This window comes from Lynx canadensis, chromosome B3 (assembly GCF_007474595.2).
Source record: "Lynx canadensis isolate LIC74 chromosome B3, mLynCan4.pri.v2, whole genome shotgun sequence".
Taxonomy (NCBI): domain Eukaryota; kingdom Metazoa; phylum Chordata; class Mammalia; order Carnivora; family Felidae; genus Lynx; species Lynx canadensis.
Window position 1 is genome coordinate 62,861,276 of NC_044308.2, and position 19,442 is coordinate 62,880,717.

General features: G+C 41.8%; 1 protein-coding gene across 1 annotated transcript in view; it reads right to left on the reverse strand.

Annotated features, from left to right (window-relative positions):
* Window positions 1–19,442, reverse strand: part of EIF2AK4 (eukaryotic translation initiation factor 2 alpha kinase 4) — a 97,786-nt gene that overhangs the window by 67,510 nt on the left and 10,834 nt on the right. Inside the window, 6 exon segments of the mRNA XM_030318523.1 lie at window positions 1,640–1,755; window positions 4,664–4,812; window positions 5,977–6,054; window positions 8,785–8,937; window positions 15,218–15,320; window positions 19,325–19,437. Of these exon segments, the coding sequence (XP_030174383.1) occupies window positions 1,640–1,755; window positions 4,664–4,812; window positions 5,977–6,054; window positions 8,785–8,937; window positions 15,218–15,320; window positions 19,325–19,437 (712 nt within the window).

Sequence of the window (19,442 nt, forward strand, 5' to 3'; positions counted from 1 at the left end):
TGTGATGTTATTTACACAAAGCCTAATTAGATGTGTGCATTACACGGTACAACGTCTTGCAATATTTGTCTCCTAAACTGGAACCAGGTCAGTATCTCATAATTCCTGCTTAGAGTTCGTGGTTTTTTGGATTATAATTTTGTCATCACCACCCTCCTCTTGTCACTTTTTTGTGATGGGGGTAATAAGAGACAAAAGAACACACTGCCATGAGGCTGAAGGTAAATAGGTTACCAGCAGAATTCCGACTAAGCCTCTATTATGTGTTAATGGTCATTTTTACAGACGGTGTCTAAAGCGCTTTATCCGTCAGCTGTCTGACTCTAACAGCTTTAAGTTGAAAAACAAATGCCAATGAATTCATCTTTTATAAAAACGTTTCGTAGAAAATCAGGACATATCTTAAAAATTAGACCTGTTGTGGAAAGCAAAATAATTTATGCAATGGTTTTACAAAAAAAATGTTCCGATTGCAAACGTGTCTCCTAATGAGGGTATTAACTAAGGTAAATTGGTCTAATGAGTACCAGCGAGACTGAGCTAAGGTAATAATAAGCAACTGGGTTAATTTGCCTTCCTGATTTCCCCAGATTATTGAAAGTAATGTTTTATGTTGCCAGTAGTGTTTTATGTTGCCAGAATCTGAAATGCCTCTGAGTCAAGGACGTCTCAGGTCCAAGGTCGTCAACCTCACCAAATGGTTGCTTAGTGTGCATATGGCACAGTCAGCGTCCACACAGTCCTGTGCGGTTCAGGCTGCATTCCGTTAGCCAAGGTTAAGTGTCCAGTTCATAGACTATTCAGGTATCTAGTGTCTTCTCCCTCTATCTGCTGCCTGCTCCCTGGCAACTACCACGCTTATCTGCATCTCCTTAAAGGGAAAAAGACACCAAAAGAAAGTAAACTCCATTTAGAAAATTTGGCTGTTAGCTTTGGCAAAGAATATTTATGAGACTAAAAATTAAATTGTCAGATTCACTATATGCAAGTGATCCCTACACCAAGTAGTGGCTGTATCTGTATGGCTGATAAAAGATTTATATTTAGGGCAAAAAAGTAGATAATGAAAGTGTGATTTTAATATAAACAATTCAAATCATGAATTGCTGAACCAGCTTCACCCCAAATACCCATCAGTAGGCAAAACTGCTAAATAAAACATATAGAAAATGAAGTGCTTTTCCTGGTCAGATACAACATGCCAAGAGAAAAGTGCTATTTAGATGGATATCAACTAAAAAATCAGACTTGGGTTAGGAAAGATTATAGGTATTAGAACTCATTTTGTTACACATATTTTATCAGCAATAGATGTGCAAGATACAAAATTCTACTGATTCATATTTCACCCGTTTTGGTTTCAAAAAGCTTGACTGATTATAAAAATGACAAATTTTAAATTATCTCTAATCTAACAGTATTTCTAAGAGCTTAAGTTTTTTGTTTCCATGTTACAGAGGAGGAAACCTGAGTGCTTTCTCATTTTGGTCATTAGGTAATGGGAACGAGAATGACTTATGGTCTTAATAGATTTCCCTGGACCACACTGGTTTAGACCACAGACTCCAATCCACTCTGTTCTTTCATGGTTAACTTTTGTAGTTAGAATAACTGAAATGAAGTTGGCAAGTTTACTCACCAGTGCATTTCCCTTTGTAAACCATGAGCTGATCAGGACTACCCATAGAGAAATACAGGACTTCGCAAGAGCCAGGAGAATCTTCACTACTACATATAGAATACTGACGTTCTCGCCTTAAAAAATAAATGTGGACAATGATTTCTCTCAATTTAAGATTAACACAGGAAATCCTTGCGCTTCCATTTTCTCCTGTTTGCTAGCCCATTCAATGTCTAGCATCTATCTCTACTAGGAATTGAGGTGAAGTGCTAATGGGAATGTTGTTCAACTCCCACCCCCACTCCATTGAGGTCTTCTCCATATGAACTCTACAAACCCCTAACTCTGGATCTGTGTTGTCCCATATGGTAGCCACTAGCCACAAGTGGCTATTTAGATTTAATTAAAATGAAATTAAAAATTCAGTTCTTCAACTGCAATAGCCAAATTTTAGTACTCAATAGCCACAAGTGACTAGTGGCTACCATATTGGACAGCACTGACAGGGTACATTTCCATCATTACAGAAGTTCTACAGCAGTGATTTAGCTCAGTCCCACATTGATCTCACATCTCTGCATTCCCATGCACCTGCACAACTGGAAGAAGCTGCAAATGGGGGGTTTGGAGCATTACAAATTCCTAGTTCCAGTTGGGTCCCCAACCATTGCGTGCTCTCATTCATTGTCTCACTTGTCTTTGATAGATACGCTCAGCCAATCCCCTTTATGACTTCTCCAAAACGTTCAAAACCCACCACCTCCTCCCTTCTTTCCCTTTCCCTGTTTTTTTTCTGAGCAAGGAGCAATAGCTGGGAAGCTAGATTATAATGCAAAAATAGTAATCGGGAAATATAAACAAAAATGAATAAACTGGTAGACGATGTAGTAAAGAGACCACGGAGAGACGGTCAGGATTGGACCCCTGTATGAAATGCTTTGATGGGGCACAAGGACAGATCTCTAGAAAGCAACCCTCTCATTCAAAGCAATGAGCATGATCTTGACTTAAACTTTCACCGAGAACATGAAGCAATGGGCAGTGAAGCCCACTCTACCATTCCACCGATAATGTTTCTTGGCATCTGCACTGTTCTTTTTCCCAGACTTTAAGGACCCTGTTCCTCAGTTCCATTCCCTAGAGTCTCTCTGAGATCTTGGTCCAGCAGCTTGTCCCTCTCTCCTATATGTTCAATCTGCCCCTCCATCTAGGCTCCTTCCCCTCAGACTATAGCTCTCTCCAAGGTCCACATTCCCCTTCCTCAACCTTGCTCCCACCTCCTCTTATTCTTCCCTTTCAAACTTCTACACTTGGCTGTCTGTGTCTTCTCTTTACTCCTCAGGCTACTGCAATGTCAATAAAACGGCCATCACTCTCCTACCCACTCTCAATCTGGTTTTTCCCCTTTGCTCTTTTATTTTGGTTGGTGGCACAGTCATCCATTCTGTCTCTAGTCAGAAACATGTTGAGCCTCCCTGAGCCCCTAGATCTTTCATGTGTAGTTGATCCCCGAGTACCACCCTCTCGTCTCCAATTCTCCTGCCCTGTTCAGGTCACCACCAACGTTCTCCTGGATACATGATATACTCCTTTATTAACTAGTCTCTCCACCTCCAACCTACCTGTCTTCCCCTACCCCGAGCCCCTCCCACATTGTTGACAAGACCCATTAAGATTTGAGTCTCTCACATCACACATGTGTCTACATATTCCAAACGCTAGGGAACTGCTGATACACTGGAGTTCTGTTTAAATTTCTACTTCTAAAGTTCTTTGTGCAACCAAGGGCACACTGAAATTTATGGAGAAAAATGTAAAAGCAAAGGTTTAAAATGATATGGTAGGCTTATTAACATGAATTATCTAGAAGCACCTCTACATTTGCTCAGCTCCCTCCAACAGATGGTGCTAACAGACATTTTACACCATGTCATCTTTTAAGTTGCTTACAGTGTGTAAATGGTTGGTTTAAAGGTGTTTTACACCATGACTGTTAAGTACAAATACAATGAGAATGTTAAGAGTGTTAGTAAGACAAGATGTATCATGAGGACTGAAAGAAAAATAGAATTTTAAAAGTGAAAAGTATCAAGAAAACAATAAATGTGGTACAAACAGAATAGGCTGTATAACAGCAATAACAATTCTGAAAGATAAAAATCACACAAAGTTCGAAGGGATAAAAAGGCAAAATCCAGTGTCATTGATATTTCCTGTTTTCACCCAAAAGATGTATATATATTGAGTGCTCGTATTGTCTATGTTGGACTCGTCCAGAATTGAATTTTAGAACAACCTTCAGGAACTGAATTCATTCATAAGTAAAGCAGCTTCTGAACTCCATCAGAAATAGCCATCCCAATGCAAACAAATGAAATTTAGGAGCAGTAACACTGGTCTCATAGAGGAGGATCTATTCTAGATTATGGAATGTTCACAGAGGTTGCAGTATCATTAGGAACTTCACCCATGTTACCAATTTTTCCAAGTAGCTGTGGCAGTACGTAAAAATAACAGGTATTTTAAACAAAACTGCCAAATGTTATTAACTACGTCTTATAAAAGAGTTAGAGATAAATCAATTTTAGAAGACTAAATTAGGTGTCTGGACCTTGACACCTGAAAAAAGAAGGAAAGAGGATTTAAAAAAAAAAAAAAAAAAAAAGAGCCAAGTAGCAAAGGGGTGCCTGGATGGCTCAGTCGGTAAGCATCCGACTCTTGGTTTCAGCTCAGGTCTTGAGCTCACGTTCCCTGAGTGTAAGCCCCACATTGGGCTCTGCACCGATAGCACGGAGCCTGCTTGGGATTCTCTCTGTCCCTGTCCCACTTACTCTCTCTCTCAAAATAAATTGAAAAAAAACCCTAAAAAAAAAAAAAAAAAAAAAATATATATATATATATATATATATATATATATATATATTTATAGGCTTTGAAAGAGTTACTGAAACTGTGATCTGAAAATTCCATCACATGGCACTCCAAGTTATCTTATTTCTTCTACAACTTTCTCCTTCCAGATCAGAAATCGTAAGGACTTACTTAGACCTTCCAGAGGAGTTGGTCCGATGTTTGCCATTTCCTACAAAGTCGGGAAGGCCTCCATGTAGACTGGCAGCTGTTCCATGTCCTCCTAGGTCTTTCCTAGAATTTTGATCTTGGTTTGATAAGTTAGCAATTTCTAAACGCTCCTAGAAAACAGAAAAGTAAAACCTACTTTAGATACAAGTCATAAATAAGAGACAATCACGGTACATAATCATTAATTCAGCAGAGAGTGAAAGTTTTATTTAAGCTGAATGCTTTCCAGTGGAATAAAATTGAACTTAACTTTTAAAAATTTAACATCCAGATATATACTGATTTAAGAACTGAAGGCCAGGGTTAACAGTTTCAAGAGAATGTGAATTTTATAAATGAAAATGCTTAACATCTCAGAAGATGCATGAAAATTTAGGGAGAAAAGCAAGAGGAGGTAAAGAGAAGAAGACAGTCAAAGAGAATGCTGGTGGGCAGGTGGATCAGAGCAAGAGAGAGCTGGAAGAAACAGTCCCATCATCTTACATTCATGTACGGCTCTGTATTTTCACAGACGACACTTATCTGTGGGAATAACTACATGAGAAGGAAGGGAGGCATCATCAGTCCCATTTTAAGTGATGAGGAAAATGAGTCACATTTAGTGTCACCTGTCAAGGTCACAGGGCCAGCAGTAAAAACGCCAAAGCTTTAAGCCAGGTGCTCCTTACTCGTACATCAGTGCCTCCTCGCAACACCCCCCATAGTTGCCCTTAAGTTAAATGCCATAATTCTACAAAGCGGAACAAGTAAAACTTTCTCTGGATTTCTCCAAATGTGTGTAACTGGTTTTTTGACCAAGTTGCAGTCAGGAAAAATATAGGAAAAAAGGCTTTTTCCTCTTCCACCACTGCTTTTTAAACCTGCCCTGGGGGATCCTTCTTTTCCATCACTGAATGAAATCTCCAGTAGAATGATATGACTTCCATTCGTTCTATTTTCCAAGTACTTATTAACAATTTAAAAAAAAGAAACAGAATTCAAGTCTGGGCTAATATCAAAGCTTCGATCTCTGCTCTCCCTGGACTCATCTGATAAAGTACCGTGATTCCATCAGACTGTGTAATCTACAGATAACACACAACTCTAAGTTTTGCTTCCTCTTTCGGGGAATCTAAAATACGCAATGAATACCACTTGGGGGATTTTTTTTTAGTGCTTCATTTTCAGCTTTACTACTATTACTAACATTGGAGAGGAAAACATCATCAAGGGAAATAACATTTTATGTTTAGCAAAATGCAAAATATTTTAGTATGGTACAACTGATACAGTACCTGCTTAGCCATTTCTTTCCTTTTTCTCTCTTTTCTCTCTTCTTCCCTCCTCTGAATCTCATGAAGGATTTCACGTTGCTGAAATAAAACATACTGCCATCAAATGCCAATCTCTGAAACCCAGACAATATATAAATACTACAACCACAAAAAAACCTTTTACATTTCTGTAATTCAAGCCCTCCTTTCCTAAAGGGCCTGAATATACAGAACCTGACAGCAAAATATAGTTAGGCCGGTTGCAGCAGGTCCTCTGCAGTGGTTGTTCCCATTTAGTAAGGTTTCAAGACTAGGGGGGAGGGGCAGTGACTCCCCACTCTTCATGTTTCCATGTAGAAAGACTTTCACTACAGCATCACCCTTGGCCTCACACTTCTCCCCCACCTTGACCTATTCCCTCCTCTTTGAAGTCTGCCTGTCTATGTGAACACACATTTGTGTCTGTCTGCCCTCGGCCACAGGGGCGTAGGGCCAACGTGGTGGAGGTGGGCTGAGCTGTCTTCAGGGCCTTGACCAGGAATGGCAATGACCCGGGCACCACCCCCACATGCTATAGACCTTAAGCTGCATTCTCTAGTTTGCTCAGTATTCAAAGCAGTATTTGGATCTCCATCCATTTAACTCCTGTATTTGTTGTTCAAGTGGATCTGAATTAAGGTTGAGAAAAATAGTGCGTTTTTGAGTCCCCTAAATTCCAGGTGTAGTGAGTTCAAGCCCCACGTGGGGCTTGCTGCTGTCAGCATAGAGCTCTCTTCAGATCCTCTGTCTTCCTCACTTTCTGCCCCTTCCCTGCTTGTGCTCTCTTCTCAGAAATAAACAAACATTAAAAAGATTGTCTCTCCCTCTGCCTATCTCCCCTACTCATGCGCTCCCTCTTTCTAAAATAAAAAAAAAAATAGAAGTAAACGAATAGGGCCCACAAAGACACAGGTGTTAACTTATAAGCACAGGATGAACAAAATGAAGGGGGGAAAAAAACCCCAAAACCAGCAGTAAGAACCTAAGAAAAGCAGAATAACAAAACCCTAGAAATAACTGCAACAAATAGTAATACTAGGGGCGCCTGGGTGGCTCAGTCAGTTAAGCATCTGACTTCAGCTCACGTCATGATCTCGCAGTTCATGGGTTCGAGCCCCGCGTCAGGCTCTGTGCTGACAGCTCAGAGCCCGGAGCTTGCTTTGGATTCTGTCTCCCTCTCTCTCTGCCCCTCCCCCACTCGCACTCCGCCTCTCTCTCTCCCCAAAATAAACAAACATTAAAAAAAAAGAGATAGTTACATAGTAACATCTACAGGAAGAAAACTAGAAAGCCTCACCAAGAGATAAAAATAAATGGAGAAGAACATTCCTGGATAGGAAGTCTGAATATTGTCAAGACGTCAATTCTTCCTAAATGAATATATAAGTCTAGTGCAGAGTTTGTTTTGATTTTGAGAGAACAATCCTGCAGTTCACCTGTAAGGATAAGTGGGTAAGAATGGCTGAGGAAGAAAGAAAAGCATAAATAATGGAAAATGAAGACAGGGGGATGTGCCTTTTCAGATATTAAATTATTATAAAAGATACAGTAATTCAGAGTCTGGTAAGGAGTCCAGGAAAAAAAACTGAACAAAATAGATAACTCACAAATAGAACTTAGTATACAGAAAGAGTTAAAGTACACTTTAAAGGAAATAATACAAATCAACTAAGAAAAAAAATGGAGAAAAAAGAACTTAGGACGCTCATTTTTATAACCCACACCAAAATGGGTTCCAGGTAAGTTGATTAAAAGACTAAATAGAAAAAAAACCAAAAAATACTAAGTTAAAAATCAAGGAGGAAACTTAGATACATATTATTTTCTTTGGTGAAAGGATTTTTTTTTTTTATTTTATTTTATTTTTAACATTTATTTATCTTTGAGACAGAGAGAGACAGAGCATGAACGGGGGAGGGTCAGAGAGAGGGAGACACAGAATCTGAAATAGGCTCCAGGCTCCGAGCTGTCAGCACAGAGCCCGACGCGGGGCTCGAACTCACGGACCACAGAGATCATGACCTGAGCCGAAGTCGGCCGATCAACTGACTGAGCCACCCAGGCGCCCCGGTGAAAGGATTTTAAAAATAACACAGGAGTGTACACACTTGTGCAAACAGATTAAAAGAAAAAAATACAAATGGTTAGTGAACATAAAAAAAAAATTCAATCTCTGGCTTTGGTACTCATTTGGGTAGGGGATACTTGTTCCACAGAAGGAAGAAGAAAATTCAGTAAAACTCAGTAAATTCCTAGGGCGCCTGGGTGGCTCAATCGGTTAAGCATCAACTTCAGCTCAGGTCATGATCTCCAGGTTTGTGAGTTCGAGCCCCTCCAATGGGCTCCACACTGGTGGTGCAACACCTGCTTGGGATTCTCTCTCTCTCAAAATAAATAAATAACTTAAAAAAAAAAAAAAACCCTCAGTGAATTTGTGCGCAGGTTAACAAGTTCAGAAAGACCATAAATAAAAGAAGTCTGGTTAAACAAACCTTCTTCTCTTCTCGGACTAGACTGAGGGTTCTAGGAGCAGCATGAATATATTGGGAGGAAATGCATACATATATATATATATATATATATATATATATATATATATGGAGAAAACCACTCATAATATTTCTCAGTTACACTTTGGGCCTCTCCTCATTCGAATCTAAAGTTCTTGAATCAAATGCTGAGCAAAACTTAAATAAAGATAAGTGTGTAGGCAGAGACAGAGAAAGAACTCAGAGGAGCTCGCGGTGTTCTGGGCTCGGCCGCCCAGAACGGTAGGGACAAGGGTCTCACCTCCTGCTCCACTTTCTGCTTGGCCTCCAACAGCCTCCGCTGCTCCTCCTGAGCCCGTCTTTCCAGCATTTCTTCATGGAAAGACTTGGGAGGGGGCTTGTTATGTTCGCTGAGAAAGGACTGCACATGGTCGGCCAGTTCAAATATCATCACCTAAACATGCAGATGAAAATCAACCACAGATGGTAAAATGACCGGAAGACAGGGCCCAAAGGAGACTACAGAAAGTCAGGCAGGCTATCAGAGGCCCGCTTACAATGGTGACACTCACTTTGCCATGCCACGTTCTGAATTAGGTATATACGATGCAATCATGGCAGGAGAGAGCTTTTTGGGGGCTCACCAGACAAAAAACTTCACTTTTCTTTCACAGTCCTTTTTTACTTTATTGGCATTTTCTGTATAATAAATCTGACAAAAATATTTTTCTGTACAAACAAATCTGATAAAAGTATTTGTTAACACTGCACAAAAATAAAGTACCCTTCCCAACTAAAAAACCTATCTAGATAACGATAGCTGAAAAATCATCGCCAGCTTAAAAGCCTTCATCTGTCCATACAGTGTACTGAAAACATTCTTTGGGGTACAGAGGCAAACACTTTGAGGCCTCACTCTCTCCCTGCTAGTAACAGGTCAGTAGGAGGCTGATCCATACTAAGAAAGAATTTCATTCCCACTTAGGGCAGCACTCGTGGATAGGACCAGAAGGAAAAATGCCCCCCTCTCAGACATTCTTTATGTGAGCATAGGAGCCACTTTCCCGCACCTCTAGGAGTCATAAATCACATCTAAGGTTGGTAAGCTCATAGCACAAGGGTCTCTGGGACCCCAAAGTGACCACTCCAACCCCCACCCCAACGAGGTCAAGAATGCCAAGCTCCTTCTGCAGATGAGGACCGCCACTGAGAATTTTCTTTTTCCTCAATTACAATAAGGCAGTTTAAAAATTCTTATTTCTAAAGGGACTTGAGAGGGTGGTAATTAGTAATAAAAGTCACTGTACACAAGAATACAGTCAGTTCATTTGGTGGTCACTTACCTTCCTCTTGAGGAGCAAATACAAAGACACCACAGCTCTGGTTGGAGGAAGTTAATGTATTTTCTTTTCTTTTTTTTTTTTTTTTTAATTTTTTTTAGTATTTATTTGTTTTTGAGAGAAAGAGATAGAGTACAAGTGGGGGAGGGGCAGTGAGAGAGGGAGACACAAAATCTGAAGCAGTCCCCATGCTCTCAGCTGTCAGCACAGAGCCTGAGGAGGGGCTCGAACCCACAGACTGTGAGATCATGACCTGAGCTGAAGTCAGACACTTTACCGACTGAGCCACCCAGGCACCCCAATGTATTTTCTGATTATAGCAGAAGCTGTGGCATTCACTGGATATGCTTCACTTTATAGTTAAGTCTAGAGCCTAAGTAGGATGCAAATTCTTCAAAGACAAGCTCTTTTAAGAAAAGTTGGGGAAAGTAGGCAGTTTCTGTGATGCCAATGAGAAACCAATTCCACACCAGAAAGGAGGGAAGAGTCAAGCGGTGTAGGGGTTTTCCTTTGCCAATCGATTTAATTTAGTAGCATTTTCTGTGCAAACACATCAGATACGATATATAGGACTAGATGAAAATAACTGCTTTCCACAGTGGCTCCTGTCCCTCTCTCCCTCTGTACCTATATGGCTGATTGTCTTGCTTCTCTCAGCACTCTGCTCAAATGTGACGTCATCAGAAGCCTCTCCTTATTTATACCAGCCACCCCACCATCACCTCACAACACCTATCTGTATTAGCCAGGGTGCTCCAGAGAAATAGAACCAATAGGATAAGGTAGGGGTGTGTGTGTGTGTGCATGTACAGAGAGAGGGACTGATTTTAAGGAATTGACTCATACAATTACAGAGGCTGGAAAGTTGAAAATATGTGGGGTAGACCAGCAGGCTGGAGACCCAGCAAAGAGCTGCTGTGGCAGTTGTGGTCTGACAGCCCTCTGGCAACTCCCTCCGCTTCCAGGGAGGCCAGTCTTTTTCTGTCAAAGCCCTCAAGGGACTGGATGAGGCCCAAACGTTACGGAGGGTGATCTGCTTAACTCAAACTCTACTAATTTAAATGTTAACCTCATCTAAAAACATACCTTCAAAGAAACACCTAGAACAACGTTTGTCCAAATATCTGGGTACCATAGTCTAGCCAAGTTGACCAAATTAATGATAACATCTATTACAACACAACTGAAATAAAAAATATGACAACACTGGAGCACCTGAGTGGCTCAGTCAGTTAAGCATCCGACTCTTGATTTCAGCTCACTTCATGATCTCATGGCTCCTGAGAATGAGCCCTGTGTCGGGCTCTGTGCTCATTCCTGTTTGGAATTCTCTCTCCCTCTCCCCTGCTTGTGTGCATTAGAACATTCTCTCTCTTAAAATAAACACATAAACTTTTTTTTTTTTTTTTTTAAACGACAACATCAAATGCTGGCAAGGATGTGGAGAAACGGGATCACTCACACATTGGTGGTGGGATGTAAAGTGGTAGAGCCAATCTGGAAAAGTTTGGCAGGTGCTTACAAAATTGAACATGCCACTAACATACACCCACAAATGCACTCCTGGGCATTTATTCTAGAGAAATGAAAATTTATATTTACATAAAAACATAAATTTTTTAATGAGGGGCATCTGGGTACCTCAGTCGGGTAAGCATCCAACTTTGGCTCAGGTCACGATCTCACGGTTTGTGAGTTCAGCCCCCACCCCCCCCACCCCCCCCGCCACTGGGCTGTCTGCTGTCAACACAGAGCCCACTTCGGATCCTCTGTCCCCCTCTCTCTGTGCCTCTCCAGCTCATGTGTGCTATCTCCCAAAAATAAATAAACATAAGGGGTGCCTGGGTGGCTCAGTCGGTTGAGCGTCCGACTTCGGCTCAGGTCATGATCTCACGGTTTGTGGGTTCGAGCCCTACGTGGGGCTCTGGGCTGACAGCTCGAACCCTAGAGCCTGCTTTGGATGCTGTGTCTCCTTCTCTCTCTGTCCCTCCCCCACTCATGCTGTCTCTCTCTCTCTGCCTCTCAAAAATAAAGAAACGTAATAAAAAAATTTTTTTTAATAAAAAAATTAAATAAATAAATAAACATAAAAAAAAAAAAAAGCCCTATAGGGGCATCTGGGTGGCTCAGTCGGTTAAGCATCTGACTTTGGCTCAGGTCATGATCTCACAGTTTGTGGGTTCAAGCCCCGTGCTGTGCTGATAGCTGGAAGTCTGGAGCTTGCTTCGGATTCTGTGTCTCCCTCTCTCCACCCCTCCCCTGCTTGTGCACATGCTCTCTCTCTCTCAAAAATAAACATTAAAAAAAAAATCCTATATATGAATCACTCAACAGCTTCATTTTTTAATAGCCAAAAACTAGAAACAACTCAAAAGTCTTTCACCTGGTGGATGGCTAAATCAACAGTGGTATATCTATACCATGGAATACTACTTAGTAATAAGAAATAATAACTACTGATACATGCAACAATCTGGATATGCTAGAGAATTATGCTCAGGGAAAAGAAAGCCAAGGGGCACCTGGGTGGCTCAGTGGATTAAGCAACCACTCTTGGTTTCAGCTCAGGTCACGATCTTATGGTTCATGGGACTGAGGCCCGGTTCGGGCTCTGCGCTGACATCATGGGAGACTGCTTGGGATTGCCTCTCTCTCTGCTCCTCCCAACTCCCAGTCTCTCTCTCAAAAATAAATAAACTTTAAAAAAAAAGGAAAGTCAGTATCGAAGAATACATACTGTATGATTCCACTTACATAACATCCCTGATGTGCTCGCTTCGGCAGCACATATACATAACATCCCTGAAACTGACTAAAGGGTACATGAGATCTTAGTATTATTTCGTAAAACTCCATGTGAATCTATAATTTTCTCAAAATAAAAACTGTAATTTAAGAGAAAGCCCAAGAAAGGGCATCAGAAGCAAAAATAAACAAGTGGGACTATATCAAATTCTAAAACTTTTGCACAGCAAAGGAAACCATCAACAAAATGAAAAGGCAACTTATGGAATGAGAGGAAATATTTGTACATCACCTATCTGATAGAGCTAATAGTCAAAATATATAAGCAACTCATACACAGCAACAAAATCCCAAATAATCCAGTTAGAAAATGGGCAGAGGATCTGAAGAGACATTTTTCCAAAGAAGACATCCAGAAGGCCAACAGGTACATGAAAAGGTGCTCAACATCACTCATCATCAGGGAAATGCAAGTCAAAAGGACAATGAGCTATTGCCTCACACCTGTTAGAATGGCTGTCATCAAAAAGATCAGAGATAACAAGTGATGTGGAGCAAAGGGAATCCTTGTGCACTGTTGATGGGAATGAGACTGGTTCAGCCGCTGTGGAAAACAGTGAGATTGTTTTCTCAAAAAATAAAAACAGGGGCGCCTGGGTGGCTCACTCGGTTGAGCGTCCGACTTCGGCTCAGGTCACGATCTCGCAGTCCGTGAGTTCGAGCCCCGCGTTGGGCTCTGGGCTGATGGCTCGGAGCCTGGAGCCTGCTTCCGATTCTGTGTCTCCCTCTCTCTCTGCCCCTCCCCCGTTCATGCTCTGTCTCTCTCTGTCTCAACAATAAATAAATGTAAAAAAAATTAAAAAATTAAAAATTAAAAATTAAAAAAAAAAAAACAGACTACCATATGATCCAGCGACCCCACTTCTGGGTACCAAAGGAAATGAAAATAGGATCTTGAAGAGATATCTGCACTCTCATGTTATTGCTGCATTATTCACAAAAGCCGAGTCATGAGAACAACCTCCGTGTCTGTCAACGGATGAATAAGGATGTGGTACACATATACACACACAGGAACACTTTGTGGCCACGAGAAAGGACATCCTGCTGTTGGCAACAACAGAGATGGACCTTGAGGGCATTATGCTAAGTAAAATAAGTCAGACTGAAAAAGACAAATACTGGATGATCTCACTTATATGTGGAATCCAAAAAAGCCCAACTCCTAAAAACAGAGACTGGGGGTAGGAAAAGGGAAGCGATGTTGGTCAAAGGGTACAAACTTCTGGTTATACATTGAATAAGTTCTGGGGATCCAGTGTACAGCTCAGTGAATACAATTAATACTACTGTCTTGTAAAAAACAAAGATATTTTCAAAAAAATATCATACATTACGGATCCAAGAAGCCGGAGGATTCTATAGTCGAATTTTCAATATAATTCCGCGTTATTTTTCAGTTAGACATCAGACTATTTAGAGAAAACTTTGGAATAATTCCTAGGGACTAGCTTTTTATCCAGGCTGTTCTACAATCACCTCTGTAGCTCAACAATCACTGAACATCTTGGAAACAGTACCAGGTGGGGGGAGAGGGGTGAGCGGGTCATGCTGTGACTTGCTGTGTTATAGAACATAACTGGAAAACAGTCCAGTCACTTTACTACAAGTCCAAAAGAGACACAGAGGCCTGGGGTAAGTCCTTCCTTAACTCTTCTCAGTTTTTACAGGATGGGATACTTCAGCATGAGCTGCCTAGGCTCATGTGAATATGAGTGATTTTACACAAAAGCGAGGAAAAGACAGATGATACTTGAAGGGAACTGGTCTGGGCTAAGAAACCCAGAGTAAGTCACCTAGTCTAGCCCTCCAGAGAGATCTACCACCCAAGGGGAAGCTCATGCATATCTTCATGTGCGGAGGATTAAAAGAGAATTAGTAACTAAATGGAAATGCTAAGATACAAAAGGGACGTTGAAGGAGTAGAGTATGTCGCTAATCACCGAGAAGGAAAACAATGAGCTCTTCTGATATGAAACACGGGCAGGTGGCAAGGTTTGGTCAGAAATTACTTGTCTGGGGGCATCTGAGTGGCTCAATCGGTTGAGTGTCCGACTGCAGCTCAGGTCACGATCTCATGATTTGTGAGTCAGAGCCCTGCATCGGCTGGCTACTATCAGCCTGTCAGTGCAGAGCCTGCTCCGAATTCTCTGTCCCCGTCTCTCTGCCCCTACCCTGCTTGCACTCTCCCCAAAATATATACAAAAGAAGAAAGAAAAAAAAAGAAATTGTCTGCAAACATTTTCCAACATAAAGGTTCAAGTCAGTATCAAGTTATGATGCCAGGTCCAAAGCGTGCACACAGTAGGGCCAGGGTCACATGGACTCTTTTCAGAATTCTGAAGCATCAATATACCATTGATACACACTCTATGAATTATCATTAATCAAAACCATAAATTAAAAAAAATACACATAACAATGTTCCTCTTTGTACCTATCAACAAGAAACAAAACATTCTTATCAAAATTGGGTTTGGGGTGCAATGCAACAGCCTCTAAGCCAAAGAAAAAGGCAGGAAGGTGAACACTAGTGAATGGGATGAGATTTCTACTGTCCTCTTACAACTCCAATTAAACACATCTTACCTCTCCACAATGTTTTTTGGCCACTTTCTCTAGGTGGGATTTTAATAAATGAACACTCTCATTTGACAGACCTTTGGCATTCTTTAACTCTATTTCGGGGACTCTGGAAAAGAAAAAGACAAAAAGGAGTTACGCCAAAAAAGTACGGCCTCTTTGCGTTAATATTTGCTAAGTGCAACCTTGAGGCCCAGGATTTCCTACAGGCTTCTATACCACCAGCAGCATTTCCCTTCATCTCAAAGGATTTCAACGGCACCCCAGCAACACTGCTGACACAGTGCTTGACGTGGGGTCACCTGTGCCCCCTGGGGGAGAAGCCCCCAACAATTCTGACTTGCCCCCAACAATTACCCAGCTCTCACAGTTCACCCGCAAGAGTCCAAGTGCTCTGGGCTCATTCCTGTGCTCCAGCATAAAACAGGCCAAGCACAACCAGGCAAGATGAAGCCTTGGTTGGGGCACCTGGCTGGCTCAATCAGTGGAGCACGTGACTCTTGACCTCGAGGTTGTGAGTTCGAGCCCCACGTTGGGTGCAGAGATTACGTAAAAATAAAATCTTTAAAAAAAACCCAAAAAGCAGATGAGGACTCAGCGATCCATCCAGCATCCCCACTACATGCATGTTGTGTCACTCCTTGTGATTGCCAACAAGGTGGAAATGCTCACTCACCCACTCACATCTGAATCTACCTGTGTGTGCTCTGCAAGGATGCCCAGCACGCTCGTCTCCCTGCAGAGCACAAGCGAGACTCAACACTTTCCTGTGCGAGGTACGAAGCTGCCACTCCTCAGCTTCCCCTTGATTCCCCATCAATAGATATCTAATAACAGTTCACTGACATCAAACCGACTTTATTTGATTTCGCTGAAGAGAAGCTGACTCTACTTCCGACCAATTATTTCTGAGTAACTGATGCGATTTTAGGTTAGCAAAGCCTTTACTATTTTACTACCTCTGTGTTCTCTCACTGCCCTGGTGTGCTAGGTTGCTACATCATTATCTCCTTGGATAGATGGAAACCTGAGAGAAAGGAGTTCATACATATGAGAACAAGAAAGGAAAGGCCATACATACAGTCCTGAGTATGGTCCATCTAACCCACAACTCTCTCACATCAAAGACTATCTGCATCCAAGACTATCTTGCAGAAAAACAAAGTTTTCCTGTACCATATTATCTCCAACAATAAGAATGCTCCCCGAAGTCAAGCCTTACATAACTTTTTTAATTCAGCAGTCATTATATAGCAATCATTGTTAATAGAATGATGAAAAAACCCATCTACAATTAAATTAAACTTTAAAAATCCGCCCCAATTTTTTTCCAGCTATGTCCTTGGCACATAATTTATAATTTTATATAGCTGAGATTATAATGTCTACTTTATGGCTCTTTTATAATCATTTCCGTGTTTTTTTTTTCTTTTTTAGAAATCATCCCAGGGCACCTGGGTGACTCCAATGTTTTTTTTGTTTGTTTTTTTGTTTTTTTAAAATTTTTTTTTTCAATGTATTGAGAGAGAGAGAGAGAGAGCACAAGCAGGGAAGGGGCAGAGACAGGGGTGGGGGAGGGGGTAGAGCAGAGAGAAAGGGGGACAGAGGATCTAAAGCAGGCAATGTGCTGACAGCACAGTGAGCCCTACACAGGGCTCAAACTCACAAACCTTGAGTTCATGACCTGAGCCAAAGTCAGACACTCAACTGACTGGAGCCACCCAGGCACCCTGAGTGTCTGACTATTGATTTTGGCTCAGGTCATAATCTCACAGTCATGAGATCAAGCCCCCCCCCAGTCGGACTCCATGCTGGGCATGGAACCTACTTGAGATTCCCTCCCTGTACCCTTCCCTTGCTGGCACACAGGAACACACACACTCTCTCTCTCAAAATAAAATCAATCAATAAATCATCCCAAAATATTTTTATCAATTAGACACATCAAGATTTGCCAGAATGGTCCCCTAGTGCAGTGGTTCTCAATCAGGGGTGACTGTGTCCCCAGGGAATACCTGTCAATGTCCAAAGGCAGACAAACTCTACATTCCTTGCCTACATACCTATCTCATTCTGCTCATCCTGTGTTATATCCTTTATAGTCAGCTGGTAATTAGTTGAAAGCAAAGCCTTCCTGAGTTCTACGAGCTGTTCTAACAAATTTCCAAACCTAAGGACAGGGTTGAAGGCCATATTTACGGCTGGTTGACTGGAAATGCAGTACGTGCAACCGGGGTTTGAAGTTTTGTGGAACTGAGCCCTTAACTCGTGAGGTCTGCAATAACCACAGCTAGTCTGTGGGGCACCCGGGTGGCTCAGCTGGTTAAGCATGTGACTTCAGCTCAGGTGATGATCTCACGGACCAGGAGCCCAGCTTTGGGTAACTTCGTGCCCCCCAGTTCAAGAGAGCTCGAGCTCCACTTCTGGCGAGCGCAAGCCCCACATCGGGTGAGCCCTGCTTCTCTCTCTCTGCCCCTTGTGGGATTCTCTCTCTTTCTCTCCCTCTCTCTGCTCCCCCACCCCCCACTCACTTGCACCCTCTGTCTCTGTCTCAAACAACGACAACCACAAAACATGGCTAGTTCATATCAAAACTGAACCCAGCTGTCAGAAAAGACACCACCTATTTGGTGTCAGGCAAAATAAAACCTAGAGAGACACTGCCTTGTTTTTCTTTCATAAATGTAATTACCCTTTTACTAATTCATTAATTAACTTTCTAAATACCTACTATACCTACTCTAGGCGCAGTGTTAGAGGCAAAATTACTAAAATTACTAAATTCAAGCAGCTCATCTTGACCTCTCTGAATTTTCTGGATAACAAATTTCCATAAATTTACCACCCACTCCGTGAGGCATTGCATCCTTTTATTTGTCACTTTTCTCCACTGGTTCCTGCACATGAAGCTCAAACCACAAATATCATCCAAGCCAATCTGCCTCTCCGTGTGTAATGTCTCAGGAAAGATTACACGAAATATACATATACTTCAAAAAGACAATACGTGGGGTGCCTGGGTGGCTCAGCCAGTTGAGCGTCCGACTCTTGATTTCCGCTCAGGTCACAATCCGAGGGTCGTGGGATCGAGTCCTGCATTGGGCTCTGTGCTGGTAGCATGGAGGTGGCTTGGGATTCTCTCTCCCTCCCTTGGCCCCTACCCCAGTTGCTCACATGCAATACTTGACTACTGATTGCCAACGCTCTTGCTCTACCAGTGGTTCTCACCCAGAGGCAGTATGCTTTCAGGGGGAGTTTGAAAATGGTGGGGTCTTGCGGTTGTCTCACAGATTGAAGAGCACTTCTAGCATCACTGGGTAGGGCCAGGGATACAGCAAGCCCTGCATGGTGGAGACACATCAGCAGTGCCCCTAGTAACAGAGAGACTCAAAAGTCCTTTTTCCTCTAGGGAATAAAACTTCCATTAGGTCCAGAAAGCTATTGCTACTCTAAGTTTTAACACCAACCATATTTTAAAACTAAGTATACAAGGGTCTACTGGTTCTCATACGTTTATCTTTTTCTTTTTTTAATTCATTTTTATTTTTGGGAGAGAGAGAGTGTGTGCACGCATGCACACACACATGCAAGCAGGGGAAGGGCAGAGGGAGATGGAGAGAGAGAATTCCAAGCAGGCTCCGTGCTCAGCGTGGAGCCCAACACGGGGCTCGATCTCACAACTCTGAGATCACAACCTGAGACAAAATCAAGAGTTGGACGCCTAACCAACTGAGCCACCCGGGTGCCCCATCCCTTTCTTCTAGATTGTTCCTCTTTCCAATTTAGGAAGAATTAAACAAAAATTAACACATCAGAAAAGAAGAAAAAAAGAAAGAAGAAAATTAACACATCAGAAAACGCAAACAATTGGTCACGGAGCAAATATTAGTATCTGGAGTGACTGTTCTACCACTGTAAGCAGACTTAACATGAGACAGGTTTCATAAAAATGTTTACTGCTGATGTAGTTTTGATGAAATACAGGTGACAGGGAATGAAATTTTAAGTGGAATGGAGGCAGGAAGATGAAAATACCATTAATGTCAATCTGTTTCCATGATGTCAAAACAGAGAAGTGATGTCACATCAAAAGGTATTCATAAATGTACTCACACATCTGGATAGGTTGGTGGGCATTTGACCCTCAAATCCACTTTCACGTATACTTCTTCACCAGTTAGGCCCTGAGGGTACAGAACTAAATTGATTTCAGGAGGCTCATTGACCTAAA